The following is a 15,000-nucleotide window of genomic DNA, read 5'->3' as shown; positions in this document are numbered from 1 at the left end:
CTTTTTATCAATCCATCCCTCAGTATCTTGTTATTAAGAGCGGCGGTCAGAAAATATCAAGCATTTGGTGGCAGAACTCGAGAAATCAATTTCGCTCATTTTCTGGCTACAAAAAGCCTTTAAGTAGAGAACAAATTTGCCGCCTTCAGTTTTCTCTAGGAGCGCTTAACGTTCTAGAAAACTGAGATAAACAAATTTGACCCGCGAGGATCCCGAAAGTACCCGCACGGCAGTGTGAAATTAATATTCTGATCTGGAAGGAAAGAAGATCCAAGGTATTTTTATACTCGGTATTGACAGCGGAAGCACCGCACGTTTATAGCAAAGTTTGAATTAGACTTAACCATTATTAATAAAAGCAAACAGAGCTTAGGAAAATGTCCCTTTTCTAAACAGGAAAAATCCCGCAAAAACGGATAAATTTTAAAGATAGTTTTCGCTATGTGGTATAGCGCCGATTTTTCTTAAACTTTGCCTTTTAAGTAATGTAACGTTGTTCTTGATAATGTATTAAAATCAGCCTGGGTTTTGAATTAAGCACTTTACACGACCGTTTTGAAGTCACCATAATTCGTTTAAAATTCCGACAACGGCTAAATAAACAACCGTTGTTGCGTTACCGTGACAATAAACAGACTAATTTTACATATACCAAAAAAGCGTAATGAAAACAAATTTCTTTTAATCTTTAATTACAATAAGGTAAAGTCCGGTCTGGGAACCGATTTTTCTCGTTTGCGTTGTGAGATTTTTGCTTATAAAACCATATCTAGTAAGGAGCAGTAAGCGTCTCGATGTCCATTTCTTGAGTTCGCTCAGGTGTCAGATTGCCAATGAAACCGCATCAAAGGGAAATCTGTGGGGTTGAAGTTCTCCCCTATGACTATGGTAAAATGCTCGCTGAAATAAAAATTGGAGACCGGTCAAACTTTCCTATTCTGTTTTTAATTCGCTAAATAGTTAGGGTTGCGTTTTACAAATTCCGAAATCACCAATAATCAGTGAATATTAATAATATCACGCATTGGTGTTTACCAAAGTAAATTGAATTAGTAAAGTAACTGTAGATAAATTCAATTAAGGAAACTGGAAAATTTGTCACTTTAAATTTGGTCTGATATTCTTGTGCTGTCATGGAAGCATGGAGGTGGTCTTTTAGCTCCTTGGTCGGAGGTCCTTGCTCTTACGACCCCAGAGCAACTGAAGTAAACTAGTACAAAAGGAACATCGCCGGTCACAAGGCTTCCTTGTCAATAGCCGATGTAGAAACCGAAATTGAACTTATTCTGACAAGAATGTTTATCTCCTTCACCATGAATGTTCATCTCCTTCACCTTTCGGAATTGACGATTTGTCTTCGACACCGTTCGTCTCTGGGCATTGGCTGGCGTCGAGGTCAGTTCAAATAAGTGTCAAAGTTCTCCACCGGTATCAAGCCATGACAGCCAGGCGCAAAAAGCCGCAAAACTAGAACGAGGACTTGAAAAAAATTCGTGTTATTTGCTATGGAAGAAACTAGGACTGTTTATTCCAGTTGGTTCAGGTATGCGTTTACATAATTTCCATTACCTTTTATGTATAATAAACTGTCAGTAAAAACGTCTGATGTAACACTTTACTTTTTTGCACATTCGGTCTTTTCCAGCACAAAATATTAGTATTCAGATGTATTTTCAGTTCATCAGATGCGGAGAAAGCCGTTAATTAGACTAAACGTGAAGTTTTCAGTGTTATTTATTTATTTATTTATTTATTATTTTTATTTTCTGTGCTTGGAACCCTAGTCCTAGTGCTACTGACTGTGGTAAAAAGGTCCTTCTCTTGAGGAAAGTAAGACATCATAGTTACAGCTTTTCAGGCTTGTGTAACGCCCATGCTAAAGACTTATTATCCCTATTAAAGGAAAGTATTGAAAACTTTTCAATTGAAGGAAAAGAAGCCTGGTCCCAGCTCTTAAAAGTGTGAAGTTTGTGTCTTCGCCACGCCCTAATGCTAGGAGTTTTAGGTCTGCATGCACCTTCCTTTAATCTTTAGAACAAGGGAAGCAGCTTATGACGGTCTAAGTGAAATGAAGAGGCTGAAATTAAAAAGAAATAAGGTTATGTATTTAATTAAGCCACCCCCACCCCCCTTTCCCCTCTATCTTAGGAAGAAGTAAAATTTCGCTCTACACTTTAATCAGTGAGTGTATCTTTTTAAGTCTGTTCCTCCGGTGTATCTTTCGCATTGACGGTTTTTGTTGCTGGTCGCTACGAAAAAGAAAATTCAATAAAGAACTACGGGTACTAGTCATTTGCGCAAACGTTGTCACAAAGAGTTCGTTATTCCAGATAAGCAGCTGGTATATAAAGCCATACTGTTAAACGCGTCCGTAACAAGGGGAGGGGCAGGGGGGGACTCGAGCCCCGACCCCCCCCCCCCCCCCCCAGAATTTTAAGAAGCGTAAAAAACAATGTGTCAAAAAATAAATAATTAAAAAACAGTAATAATGTACAACAATCAATCTTGAATTCTGACGCTGCAAGTGCCTTTTCACAACCCTTAATAAATTGTTTATTACCTGACAGTTTCCTCCGCTAACATTTGGCTTTTATACAACAGCAGCAAAGGCAGTCCTTCCTTGTGAATCGGAAATAAGAACCAAAATCCTCATGACCGATTTGTGTCTTTTAGTAGGGAGTTAAAGATAACATGACGGTGATGGTAGCGAATTCGAAAACACAAAGAGAATTCGCGTTCTTTTAAACTTCATCGCGATAATTCCAGCTCCCACCTTTTTTTTTTTAATTTTAGACAAATCTTCCTGCGGACATATTCTTACTGCCTGATTCCAAGTTCACTGGAAAAAGAGAAAGGGAAATTTGTCGTCGTCTTTTTACGTCATTCTTTAAACGTGAACAAGTTTGGCAATTTCACGTGGTAGTCCGTACAGTGACGGCAAAGGGTCGAAAAGAAGTTTAATGTACCAAAAAGTGTGATGCAAGTGCAAAGTTATTGTTTTGCTTACTATATCTGCCCCTTTTTTGATGTTTCCAATTTGCTTTCCCCATCCCAGTTGTTTTAGCCTGACTACGGGCCTGTTAAAGCAATTCTTCCCGCCCCCCACCCCTTCCCTACTGCCTACTGCCATATCTCAGTGACCATCTAACTAATTTGCATATTTGCTGTCACGCAACATTGTTAGACATGTCTGAATCTTTTCGATTTCTTCTCTTCCCGTCGATAATGGTTAAAAGGAAGCGAGGGGAAAACAGAAATCTTTCTGATAAAGCAAGATAGGAGTATTATTGAAGGCCCTGAAGCTGTAATTAGCAGTTTGCCCGTCGCGTCCGTTTGTTTTCACTGGCAGTCATTTGGTCGCCAAACGATGTCGTGGTCGAAATTAGCCAACTTTAACGACCTTTTGTGAAAATCTCAATGGAGAACCCAGCCTGATATTTAGGTATGAAGTACATCAAGGCAATTGTTACTGAAAGCCAAAGTGTGAGAATATTTCGAGTTATACCACATACTGAAATGTGTGCTTGACCTTTGACACTACATTACAGAGTAAATCAGCTGTAAAAATATGCCGCTGGTTTTAAATTGTTTAAATTTGCCAGATATCATAACAAACACAAATTCATCGGTTATCATATCAGAAAGAGATTGTCTTTCGATATAAGAAATCCCGATTTTCGTACGCTTCTTCTAAAACAAACGGGGGGACAATGAAAAGTGGCGATTTTCCGGTTTTAAATTCAATCATTTTTCAGTTCACAAGGCTTCGATCGATTTTCCTGATTTTCTCAAAACGCAAATGTTTCTGGCCAATTTAAGCCACACCATGATTCTTACTTTAGTAAAACCTTATTATGGACAAAAGATGAAAGAAATCGACTCTGCTAAGTTTCGCCAGAAAATTCAGATTTTGCTCGATTTTTCCTGACCGCCGCTCTTAATGGCTAAGCTAACTTCAGATCTGAATCTGATACTACCCATTTTTTAAACGTTTTTTCATAGTTTTCAAATGCTTTAGAAATTCAGAATTTTTTCACAACGTGCGAATACGTTCCGCGCATCTCGGGATTGTCCGAGAAACTCAAGTTTCTATAGAACATGCGGTGAGTAAACTTAGATCTTACTAAGATCTACTATTCCCGCATAGTCATAAGCCGTGTAAAAATACTTCTGTATTAAGGGGCAACTTCCTTGACGGAATTTTAAACAAAATCTTTACTGGAAACCTCCATACACTCATAAATCCACTTTGAAGCATGGGGTAAGGCATTGTGGTTAATTTTGTGGACACCACAATGCAACGCGCTGCTCTACTCTGCTCTCTCCTACTCGACTGAGCTCTGATACAGATTGAGAGGTGGAGGTAAATATTTCCTCGTTTTGAATGCCTCTAATTTTGAGGAATGGTTTTACTTAGTTTGTATTCCCTAACCTGCATCTCTTTTTAACTTCAAAACGCAAATATTAAGCTTAAGGTATATCCTTTAAGTAAGAATAAAAGAAGCAAATTCTTGAAAGCTATTTTGTTGATTACCAGGTTTCGTTACTTCCAAACTTTGTTCATTTTTTTAGTACAAAACGTACGCACTCAAGCTATCTTTTACTATAATTTGAAGACAATCTTGTCCGAATAGAAAAGAATGCCTACAAGGCATTTGTTTCTAAAAGAATAGTCTTACACTAAATGGTTCAGTTTTCAAAACTCTTGCGCCAAACAACTCTAGCTAAATTAATTGCGCGGAAATCGCTGAGACAATATATATCCAGTCTATACAATCTTCAAAATTATCCCTTATTCGTTGTTTGTTTTTTACTGAGTTTTCTCACTTCTTTGACATAGGCATAATGGCCAACTTTCAATTCTTTCGACCTTCCTTTCTATTCTCAATGTAACAGTTCTTAATTAAACATGAATTAAGTGATTACTCCTACTGAGCCTTGTTGTCCAACTTACAGCCATCCTTTGACATGAAACTTCTGAAATATATTGTTTGGTAAGTGGTCAATCTGATTTTCAGTCAGTTTCCTGAAGGATAACATGGTAGGTTGAAATATCAGTGAAAATTACATTTAATATCTTAAAACTGAGTGAAATACGCTAAAGCCAAAATTCATTTAGTATCCATAGTTATTATATCCGGGCACGAAACAATCTCGTTCCCAGAGTCGAAGCGGCATTTAGATATTTTGCTGTCATGATTGTACTTACAGATCAAAACAGTCTATGGCTCCAATCTGTCCTAGTCGTGATATATCCCTTATCTGGTTGCTTGAAAAATCTCTGAGACAAATATAAAAAAAGGGTCGACAGAAAAATACAAACATAAATAGAAAACAAAAAGAGTGAAACAAATAAATAGTAATCGAAGTAAGGTGAAAGAAAAGTCTTACCAATGATTTTTGTCATTAGAACTCGTCACACTAGGGACTAAGTTATTGCTACTAGAAATTAAGTGCTAAAAACTTAGAATCGAAATTGAAATAAAATAGAAAGGATTGCGTTCATTTAGTGGGCCTGAAGAGTTAAGGTAAACCATCACGGTTGTTAGCCATTAGTTAAATAATAGAGAGTTTCTGTATAGGAAACAATCGGTTGATGCCCCGCGGAAATGGGATGTTTTTAAAACACATATCATCCTATTTCCCAGGGGAAACGTTGATAGTGGCAAAACTATTGAAAGCAATACTCTATACTTACAAGTATGAGATAGTTCTACTGATTCCAGTTAGATCTGGAATTGATGTCAGTAGGTTGTGATTTAAAAACCTGTTGGTAAAACGGTGAAAGGTTATCAAATCTTCCTTTGCCTATTAAACGCTAATTAGTAACTCCTTGTCAAATGACTATTGACAATTAATATTTTCTAATAATTTTTTTTGTTACTGTTGGTTTCTCTCATGTAAACAGGTTAAAAATTATCTTATAGTTCAGCATATTCTGTTTGTCGTTAAGTAGTCATTTGATACATGCAACGAGGCAATAACTAGATTTTTAGATTTAGAAAAAGCTACAACGACAGCAACTGAAATACACTAAAAAACTGCAACAACTATTGTTGATAAAATTAAGGTAAAATCCAAGCGACGACCCTGTATTGCAGCCAGGTAGAATAGGCCCCCAGAAAACGTAGACGTGACATGATTAAATACACGAAACCAACATATTCGTCACCTTTGGAATGGTGAACACTAGCGCCAATTACCTGCACCAGTTGTAGTTGGTGCTCGGAAGAAGTCGTTAAAAGGTGAGAAAAACGTAGAGAAAACCGTAAAAGAAACAAACGCAATGGGTAAATGGGATCATTGCAGTAATCTGCCCACATCACATCACATCACCTTTATTTACCCTAGGATTTTTAAGAGTAGCTTATGTAGCTAACATCTCCGAGCATTTACCCACCCAACCATGAGAGTATACAAAGACCAGACCACAACACCAGGAACCACGTCCCCCACTCTTTGCGAACAGTGATTGGGTTCTTTAACGTCCCACAAAGTTATTTACATACAAGGGTTGTTAGACGGGGCCTACGATTTTATCGTCCTTATCCGAGAAGACTAGAAAGTCTAACCACTTGCAGTAACTTAAAGACCCTGAGTGGTGGTCCGGCCGGGGTTTGAACCCACGAGCACCCGAACGGTAGTCCGGCACTCTGCCAACTAAGTTAACCGGTCGGCGGTGTGCCCAGGAAATGATGGATGCGTTCGTAAAGTCGACCTAAGGCCAGCAGAGAGGGTCATTAGAAAAACAAACTTTTTCGGACATTTCTCCGTTTGCATTTCCAAGCTAAAGAAGAAATAGCCTCGAAATGCCTTTGGAAAATCCCTGATGAAGAAATGTTGTAATGCCTCTATTTATCTTTACTGAAAACTTTGATTAGTCAGTTTGAAATCTTGAAACGATGGTGCAATACATTGGCCGTGTAAGCAAAGAAAAAAAATTAAAGAAAAAAAATACATCACTTTTTGATACGCTATAGTTGTTATTGTTAGAGAGCCACTTTGAACTATGGAAAGAAAACTTTCATGTGCATGACATCGACCGAATATTTTCAGTTAGTCCTTCAAAGCAGGTAGTGGGATAAAGAGATTTGGTGTCAAAACGATTTCGAATTTGGATTTTGGCCACGTGAGAGGTTATGTTATTTTGGTCGTATTGGCCAAGGGCGAAGAAAAAAGTCCGCTTTTTCTTTCTCGCCCTACACCAAGTTCACATTCTTCTACTCGCCCTTTACACCCCACTTGGGAACCAGTGTTGTCAGGCTAAAGTTCAACGTCGATTGCTTTCTAAATGAGGGCAGTAACGTTAGGTATGCGCAAAAACATACACACACACACACACGCACACTCAAGAAGAGCTCGATATCCATAAACTGAGGGATCTTTCGTTATTTTGACAAAGATTGACCAGAATTCACCAAGACCTAGCGCAAGACATAATTTCACAGCAGGCAATACACGTGTATCAACTTCTTCCCCGCCAGCGTGCAATAATTGCGGTGAAATTAGTTTAATCTCACGACTTTACTTACAATCTGCAAAGATATTTCATTCGTTTAAATGTTCCGTCAGCTATCTCGTCTATTCTGTTTTTCCTTAAAAACCTGGAAAGCACAAAGAGCAGCAAAAAATTCAGGGTTTACCTGGTTGTATAAGCTCAGACAATATATATTTAAACGATGTAACGGTTGCTTTTATTGTTTCACATTAGATCGTAGGCCCTTAACCCGTAGGTACTTTAATCCATCATTTGCCACGAGAAAGCTCGGGACCAAACAGAACAGTGGAGCTATGCTTCCCTCGCGGTTGTCTAGAAACTATAAATCTCTGTTGAAACTTCCAGCTGCAGGCATTAAGCAGTAAATGGAACCACAAATGCTATGAAAATTTTTTTCAAATGATCATGAGCTACTTACAGGTCTGTTAATGCTTCACCAGGCCCTTCCAGCATTCCTTTCTGTATGCGAGACAACTGATTATCCTCAAGATTCCTGCAGGAAATCAAGCAATCCGCCAAAGACCATCTTGAGTAAACAACGAAATGTTCTTTGCGTATACTGTTATGACTCAGAATGTCTCTAACATCGATTTAAATGTTATGCAACCTTTTTATTTCATTAAAGCTATTTTCACGATTTAATAGGTCATTTTCGAGTTCCGAGCTACCATTTCCTAGTTTTGAACATAATTACGATAACAAGGCTAAGTCCATAGCTTTTTCATATGAAAACTACTTTTGTTTCATAGCACAAGCTAAACACGAGGCCCTGTTTTCATAATAAGGTCTTAAGCAACTCCAAAATGGCCTATTAGAAACATTGGAGCTTGTAAGTGAAACATTTGGAAAACGACCTCCATCTCTCAAGTTTTAGACTGCGAGTAGTCGTACTTTTTTCTTCAGATCACGCGGACAAAAGTGACGGTAAACTTACGTAAATTAGAAAAGTGAAAAAGGAGGGATTGGGGAGTGGAAGGTATAACTACAAAGGTTCCTTTCGTCTTCGAATTGTGTGGAAGTGCCTCACGCGTCTGCCGAAAATGTTTTCAAGCAGCAGTTCTTATCGATCGTGCGTGAGAGATCCCAATTCTCAATTCTGATGACGTTTGAAACTAAAAGTCGTGGATGCAAAAGTTAATTTATCCACGCACATTTGTCAATGGAAACGATTAATGCATCTGTGTAAAGCTTGGAATATGTTGACTAGGAAAAGATTATCGATCGTTGCCCAAAAGAAAGCATTTAATTTGTAAGTGACTTGGGAGTTGGTTACCGCATGATAATATTTCACGTGTGCAATTTGGCCGCTTTGATAAAATTATTTGAAAATTTTATAAGTCGATGAATATTCATCTTAAAGATATAATTTTAATCTCTAAATAAACGTTAAAAAGGAAAATACAGCAAAGAGATTGTTTGAATGTGACCCGGAATAATATACGAGCATTTTCAGCTCATTTTCTGTAATCGTGACAAATTTTCATTTTCTGTAAACAGTGACAAATCAACAAGATCAAAGGGCCCCCTACAGTGTATTTCTTCTTCCTTCTCTTCGTGCGTGCATTTCTTTCTGTTCGCGGTTTCGCGCTTGCCACAGACCTAGATCAATAGAGCGCGCTACAGAACTTTGGAGAAGAAAGAAACTGCTCGCAGTATACCCAAGTTTAAATGCTTTCATTCATTTATTTGCACATAGTAACTTACAGATAGCTCAACTCCTTCATTGCATAAAAAGTCCCACTCTCGATCTTTTCCAGCTTGCAACGTGTCATGGACCTGAAAAAGGAAAATTTATTTGTAGGCACTTTATTTATTTAGGGGCAAACGCGTGCAGAAGCTTACTCCAAAACGGAAAATGAGAGGGAGAACTTTTAATTGCAGTTGAAATCTTATCCAGTTAAAACATTCAAGGGCTTTTGTTTTATTTGACACACTTCAAACTATTTATGTCCTTAAATGCAACTACACTTTAATTACTGTACTGCAGATGCTGTGTAATGAAAGTGGGATTGAAGGTTTATCGCAAATATTGAGAAGCAAACTAATTGTTAATTGGCGCTGGCTTCAAACTTCGATTTGTATCGACCTTAAGCCAGGAACAAATTTTGCCCCTGAATTGCGAACCACCAGAATGGATTCTTAATCATTTGAGTGCTTGAGTTGTTTAAACCAACAAGGACCTCTGATAGCCCCTGTTTACATTGACTCCCAGCTGCTATGTAAGATTAATGAAACGAACACAACCAAATGAATAACACAAACTGTAGTCATTCGCGCACTGTAAGAATTACATGTGTAGAGCGCTGCAGCGGTGTTTTCCTCACATGTTTGAACGTTAAACATGGAAGTCTGGCTTTTTTCAGGGTTTCTTTTCGAAACCCCTTAAGTTGCGTTCATGGCTGCGATGCTCTCTTATTTACTTATTATTTCATCCGCAGTTGAAATATATCTATATCATATATTTCAGTTATCTCTTAACCTCCACGAGTACATTATGAATTCCAAAGCCCCCAGTTAAAATGAGAGATCAGTTGTTGGAGCAATGCACCAGTATTATAGAGGTTATTGATTGGAAGCTTGTGGCAAGGCTGAATTTTTCTTTTCAGTAGTGCTCATACCTGTGGTGGTCTCTCATTTATTAATGTTCCGTTTTACTCCACCTTGGAAACTTACAACAAAATCATTTTGTCAAAACCTTCAAAAATATCCGATGTAAGGCCAGGTCCAATCATCTCATTTCTGTCAGTATTCCTGAAAATTAACCAATAATTAAAACCTATTTCAAGATGAACGTTAATTATTCTTGTAAAAATTAATAACTGATTCATAATTTATTTAGATACATATGATTCCTTTTTATGGTCCACCAGTTAATTTCTGAGTGCTCTCATTGGATAAAACAAGTCACTCAGTACAAAATCGGATAGCAGTTATTAGACGGGAACAGTTGTCCGATTTGATATCCTTCGCCTTATTTTCTCTTCTTTGGCGGGCCTCAAGGGAAACCGTTTTGGACAGTTTTGGGGGTGGTATATGACGCATGTTTAATATTCATGAAGTTATGAACGTGTTTAGATTTGGTCTAGTAGACGTGTTTCTCGCGCTCTTTGATTGGCTATCCAAACTCGCTCTCGGTATTCAGCTATGCACTTCTACATTGCTGATTTTAACCTTTAAATCCACTTAATCTGAGTATTGTTAGAGCAGGCGACCGCAAGCTTTCTGACTGTGGTGTATGGTACCTACATTCCACATTGGGGAATAATTGTTAACTTTACAGATGCAGCCTACGAAGGAGAGTGAAACCCAACGTAGTGGTAAGGCTCTTTCTTCCTTTTCCGACTTTGGACTATTCCCATCTTACGCCGCTTGCGTAAGCAACACACCACAGGATTAATGTTATATGCCACAAAGGGATTTCAAGATCATATACATTTATATACATATAAAATTTCAAGTGCAAAATAGTACGACCTCTTATTGAATGGAAAATCGTTATGATTAAGGAAGGAAGTGATGATCGATCTTAATAAATTAAAAATAATGACTTACAAGAGAGTAAGACATTTCAATCCCTTCAGAATGATTTTCAAGTCAGCAAATGAAAGTAGGTTGTTTTGCAGATGACTGAAAGATAACATTCTGTATTGCCATCAGGCAAGTAATTGTTTGACATAAATTAGCCAATTTTTTTCCAATCTCATACACAGAGTGATGCTTGCTCTTTGGTCAGCGATTGGTTGCCAGGAAAGACTCCGGGGTTCCGGGACTGGTACTTTTATGACCTTAGATTTTTGCAGTAAATCAATGGGAGCCGTTGGGGGGAAGCCAATTAAAAAAATCAAGACAGGAGTCTCTCCTGGCTACCAACTGCTGGCTAAAGAGCCTGAGGATTCTTGGTACGAGATTAACATTTTTCTTAGACACTAAAAAAAATATCCTTACAGAAATATTTATTGCAGAATATAATTTTTTTTATTATCTTGACGGGGGATTTATTCTCAAAATGAGCAAGTTTCTTACATAATTCAAAAGGTCCAGGTTAGATCCCTTTTACACTAAAACGCCAATGTTCTCTCAACTTGCAATGAAATCATCAAGGCTTTTGCCGGCGTGAGCGCAACGAAATTCAGTCATGGAATTAAAACTACGGCGATCGAAGAGAGACGGTGTATAGAGTGAGTACTGCGACATTACACGGTTTACCGTGCTGTTCGCTGCTTAATGAAAACAAATTTCCTCCTCCCAATATTTGACACTTAATTAAGCCACAGAATTGGTGGGTTAATCGATTGAGTTTTATCAGGCTGTATTTATCTTAAGTTGAGTTTACGTGGGCCGCAGTCAAAATCGAGGTAGCAAGCTTTGAAATATCTTTTATGTTCACTACAATGTTTCTTGCTAAAATCGCATTGCTTTGGTACGTTTTGGGCATCTCTAATTTGTTAAGGACGGTAGCTGCTACTTCAAAGGGTTTTTTGCTAGGCTTATGACTATGCGGGAAAATAAGTTGTTAGCTCACGCTGCTGGGACCTCAAAAGAAAATTGGAAGAAACGGTGCATTTTGAGAGGCAATTAAGCTTAAACTTGGGAAATACAAATTCCATACACTGTTACGTATTCGAAAAGATTTTAGAATTATCGACACTTCATTGTCTCTGAGAAATGTTTGGTTAGCCCCATTTTTTCCGGATTTCAATAGCCTTTGCTAAGATCTACTTTACCCGCATCGTCATAAACTGTGTAAAATTACGCCTGTATTATAAGCCACCGTCCTAAAGTTTAATTCCAGGCACAACTCGCCATTCGCCGCAAACTTGCTATCCTCGAAGATCTTATCCCCAGATCATTGTTATAGAGCAGTTGTCGCGCGCAGACCCACGGTAAAATTAAACACAAGGAGAAAGCCGAGGAGCATTGAGGATAAAGCCTACGCAGATATCTCAGTCAAAGTATATTCTCCTGTTTGAAAGTGAGAGAAAAGGCGATCTAAAAAATTAGAGTAGCTAAGACTCCGCTGACCACATTATTAATGAACGGCTTTAAAAGTTGTGGGGCATCACTTCTCTGTTTCAGACCCTTTTTTCTATCACCCCGACCATAACCCCCCACCCCGTTTGATTTCAAACCTATATTCTTTTGTTGTCAAAAGTAGTCCACCACTATTCTCGATAACCTAAAAACATTTTCAGATCATTAAATTGATTCAAACCAAGACTTACAAGACTTACATAAGTACATTTTTAGTCAGTGACACAGCCATTCCGAGTTCTCCCAACAGGAGTTGAACCTACGACCTTCCGATTACTAATTCCGATGCTCGACCACTGAGCTACACGAAACTCGTGGAAGCTAGGCCGATTAAACTACTCGTAGGTTTATCAGACAAACATCCTAAATGTCGATGAGTTGTATATGTGAAAGAAAGGTATACGCGGTGAAACGTTAGTTTTCATAAATTGTTTGGAGATGTCCTTCGAGTTATGTTCTAAATTTAAGCACAACTTGGTGCAATAAAATAAAACATTATCAAAGTTTTTTTTAGAGATTCTTAGTGACACGTTTATCAGCATGAAAGTGAAAATGCCTCTCAACTGAACTGTTTCATATGAATGAGTAGGCTCAATTTTTACTTGGACCTGCTCGGTTACATGAGATCACGAAAGATGCCAAAATTTACTAAGAACATCAATGACACACATACAAGCACCTTCGGTTCGTGTTCCACTTTCCTGTTCTTATTGTACTTTGACATCATAACAACAATATATGTAAGGCACAATGGAATCCATTTCTTACTTATAAACGTGTTACTTACACAACTACAAGCGACGTTAGATTGCGGAAGGCATTTTGTGGAATGAACTTTAGAAGGTTCCTTGAAAGATCTCTAGATGACAGGAATAAGAATGATAGGTCAGTTAATATTTTTCAAAATTGCTTAGTTGTGGATAGTGTTCATCAAAATCATAAAGGAATATAGATTCAATTTTTGCCTTTTTTAGTTAACGAAAATTCTTAGAACATACGATAATTGACAGTTAAAACAACAACGAGGGGAAATTTTCTTAATAATTATGTATGTTCTCTGAAGTTCCTTTCTCTTAAACATTAAAATCAACCTTTTGGAGGCCCATGGGAATTCTTGTCACCTCGAAATGAAAACCAGTTTTGGATTTTACGCAAATGCCGTCCAAAGTTTGAATTCCTCGGCTACGAGATGCTTTTTATTGAACAACGCAATTCACGCCTCAACACACAGACCGATGGCATCCGCGCAAAACTCTCTGGCTTTTTTTGTATTTATCCATTCTCGTCAGCCTTTTTTTTACTTGAAAGTGGCATTAGTTTAACGTCGAAACGTCGTCGTCTTTTATCGTTTTTTACTTTCAAAATGTTTTTAACAAGAGGTAGTTTATGGCAGTATTTTATAGTTAAATAGAATATAGTGAATAACATAATTAATTTCAATTTATTAGACCCATTAGGCTAAATATATTGTTATGTTTTTCGATAAAATAACCTTCTGGAAGATGAAAAATAAAATTTAATCTGACAATCAAACGGTATATTGCTTACAATAATCAGAAATTGAAAACGGTGAAAGGCTAGAAAAAGGACGTCATCATCATATATATTATAGCTGAGAAACTTTTCTGAATCATTGGTAATTCTAATTGATTTTAACTTTCCAGAGCTGAGGGTTAGCTTAACATTATATAAATGTTAACTTAGGATTATATAAATGCACACAGGAAATGAAAGAACTGAGGTAAAAATAAGAAAAATAAGCAAAAATTTCACGTGATGGGACTTACATTTTCTTTAGTAAAGTAAGGTCTTCAAAGGAGTCTTCATGAACGAGTTTCAAAGAAATCCCTGAAAGATTCCTAAAACGAGATATAAAATAGAACTAAACAAATGACAATAATTGTAACTTAATGTCAACTCACTAAATTAAGTTTTCATGGAACATACAGCATCACGGTGTTTGGTGGAATCCCGGCTGGTACTTGATCACTGTCGGGGCATTGGCTGACTATTATCAAATCTGTCTTCCCAAATGCGGTATAGATGCAATTGTTACGCTGTATGCTGTCACAGGGCACCACGGACCACATAATTAACACTTCCAGCATCAGTTGAGGAAACATTGTTAATGACACCTCTAAAACAGGATCACGAAATTGCGTTAGAAAAGACTAGGGTAACAAGAATTTTCTTAAGTACTTGTTTTTTTCTGAGAAGCGTTCTAGGGCAGCGATATAGTCAATCAAGAACATATAGACATCGGTGTATCTTTCGCATCAGATCCTGTTATCGTTGGAACTCAGTTCCTTTTCCCATAACAAGATAGGGCCTAGATAAATACGCTGGTGACTTTATTTCTATATCCAGCAAAATGATCGTTGTTTTCGCAAAAAACGTAAACATACAAACTAACTAACCAACCAACTAAGTAACTTAGGAGAATTTAAATGTCTATTAATTTTGTATTATAT

At 37.5% G+C, this 15,000-nt stretch overlaps 2 protein-coding genes across 4 annotated transcripts in view; both read right to left on the bottom strand.

Annotated features, from left to right (window-relative positions):
* Nucleotides 1–15,000, bottom strand: part of LOC146451853 (uncharacterized) — a 97,960-nt gene that overhangs the window by 35,287 nt on the left and 47,673 nt on the right. Inside the window, exons 1-6 of one of the 3 annotated variants that reach the window (XM_085098548.1) lie at nt 9,203–9,326; nt 7,917–7,991; nt 7,533–7,604; nt 5,699–5,767; nt 5,210–5,281; nt 4,955–5,026 (exon numbers count right to left, since the gene is read on the bottom strand). The exons of the other annotated variants lie outside the window; for them this stretch is intronic. Of the exons in view, the coding sequence (XP_084954674.1) occupies nt 4,955–5,026; nt 5,210–5,281; nt 5,699–5,767; nt 7,533–7,604; nt 7,917–7,991; nt 9,203–9,270 (428 nt within the window). The 5' untranslated portion in view covers nt 9,271–9,326. Of the gene's footprint in view, nt 1–4,954; nt 5,027–5,209; nt 5,282–5,698; nt 5,768–7,532; nt 7,605–7,916; nt 7,992–9,202; nt 9,327–15,000 lie in introns of those variants that run through there. 3 annotated transcript variants of the gene reach the window in all.
* LOC146451855 (leucine-rich repeat-containing protein 3B-like) overlaps nt 13,292–15,000 on the bottom strand; it is a 2,273-nt gene continuing 564 nt past the window's right edge. Inside the window, exons 2-4 of the mRNA XM_085098577.1 lie at nt 14,477–14,666; nt 14,317–14,388; nt 13,292–13,388 (exon numbers count right to left, since the gene is read on the bottom strand). Coding sequence (XP_084954703.1) covers nt 13,313–13,388; nt 14,317–14,388; nt 14,477–14,666 — 338 coding nt within the window. The 3' untranslated portion in view covers nt 13,292–13,312. The remainder of the gene's footprint in view (nt 13,389–14,316; nt 14,389–14,476; nt 14,667–15,000) is intronic.

Source organism: Pavona decussata, unplaced genomic scaffold (genome assembly GCF_977016875.1).
Source record: "Pavona decussata unplaced genomic scaffold, jaPavDecu1.1 SCAFFOLD_383, whole genome shotgun sequence".
Lineage (NCBI taxonomy): Eukaryota > Metazoa > Cnidaria > Anthozoa > Scleractinia > Agariciidae > Pavona > Pavona decussata.
The sequence above is the reverse complement of the archived record's forward strand: the minus strand, read 5'-3'. Positions and strand labels throughout refer to the sequence as shown.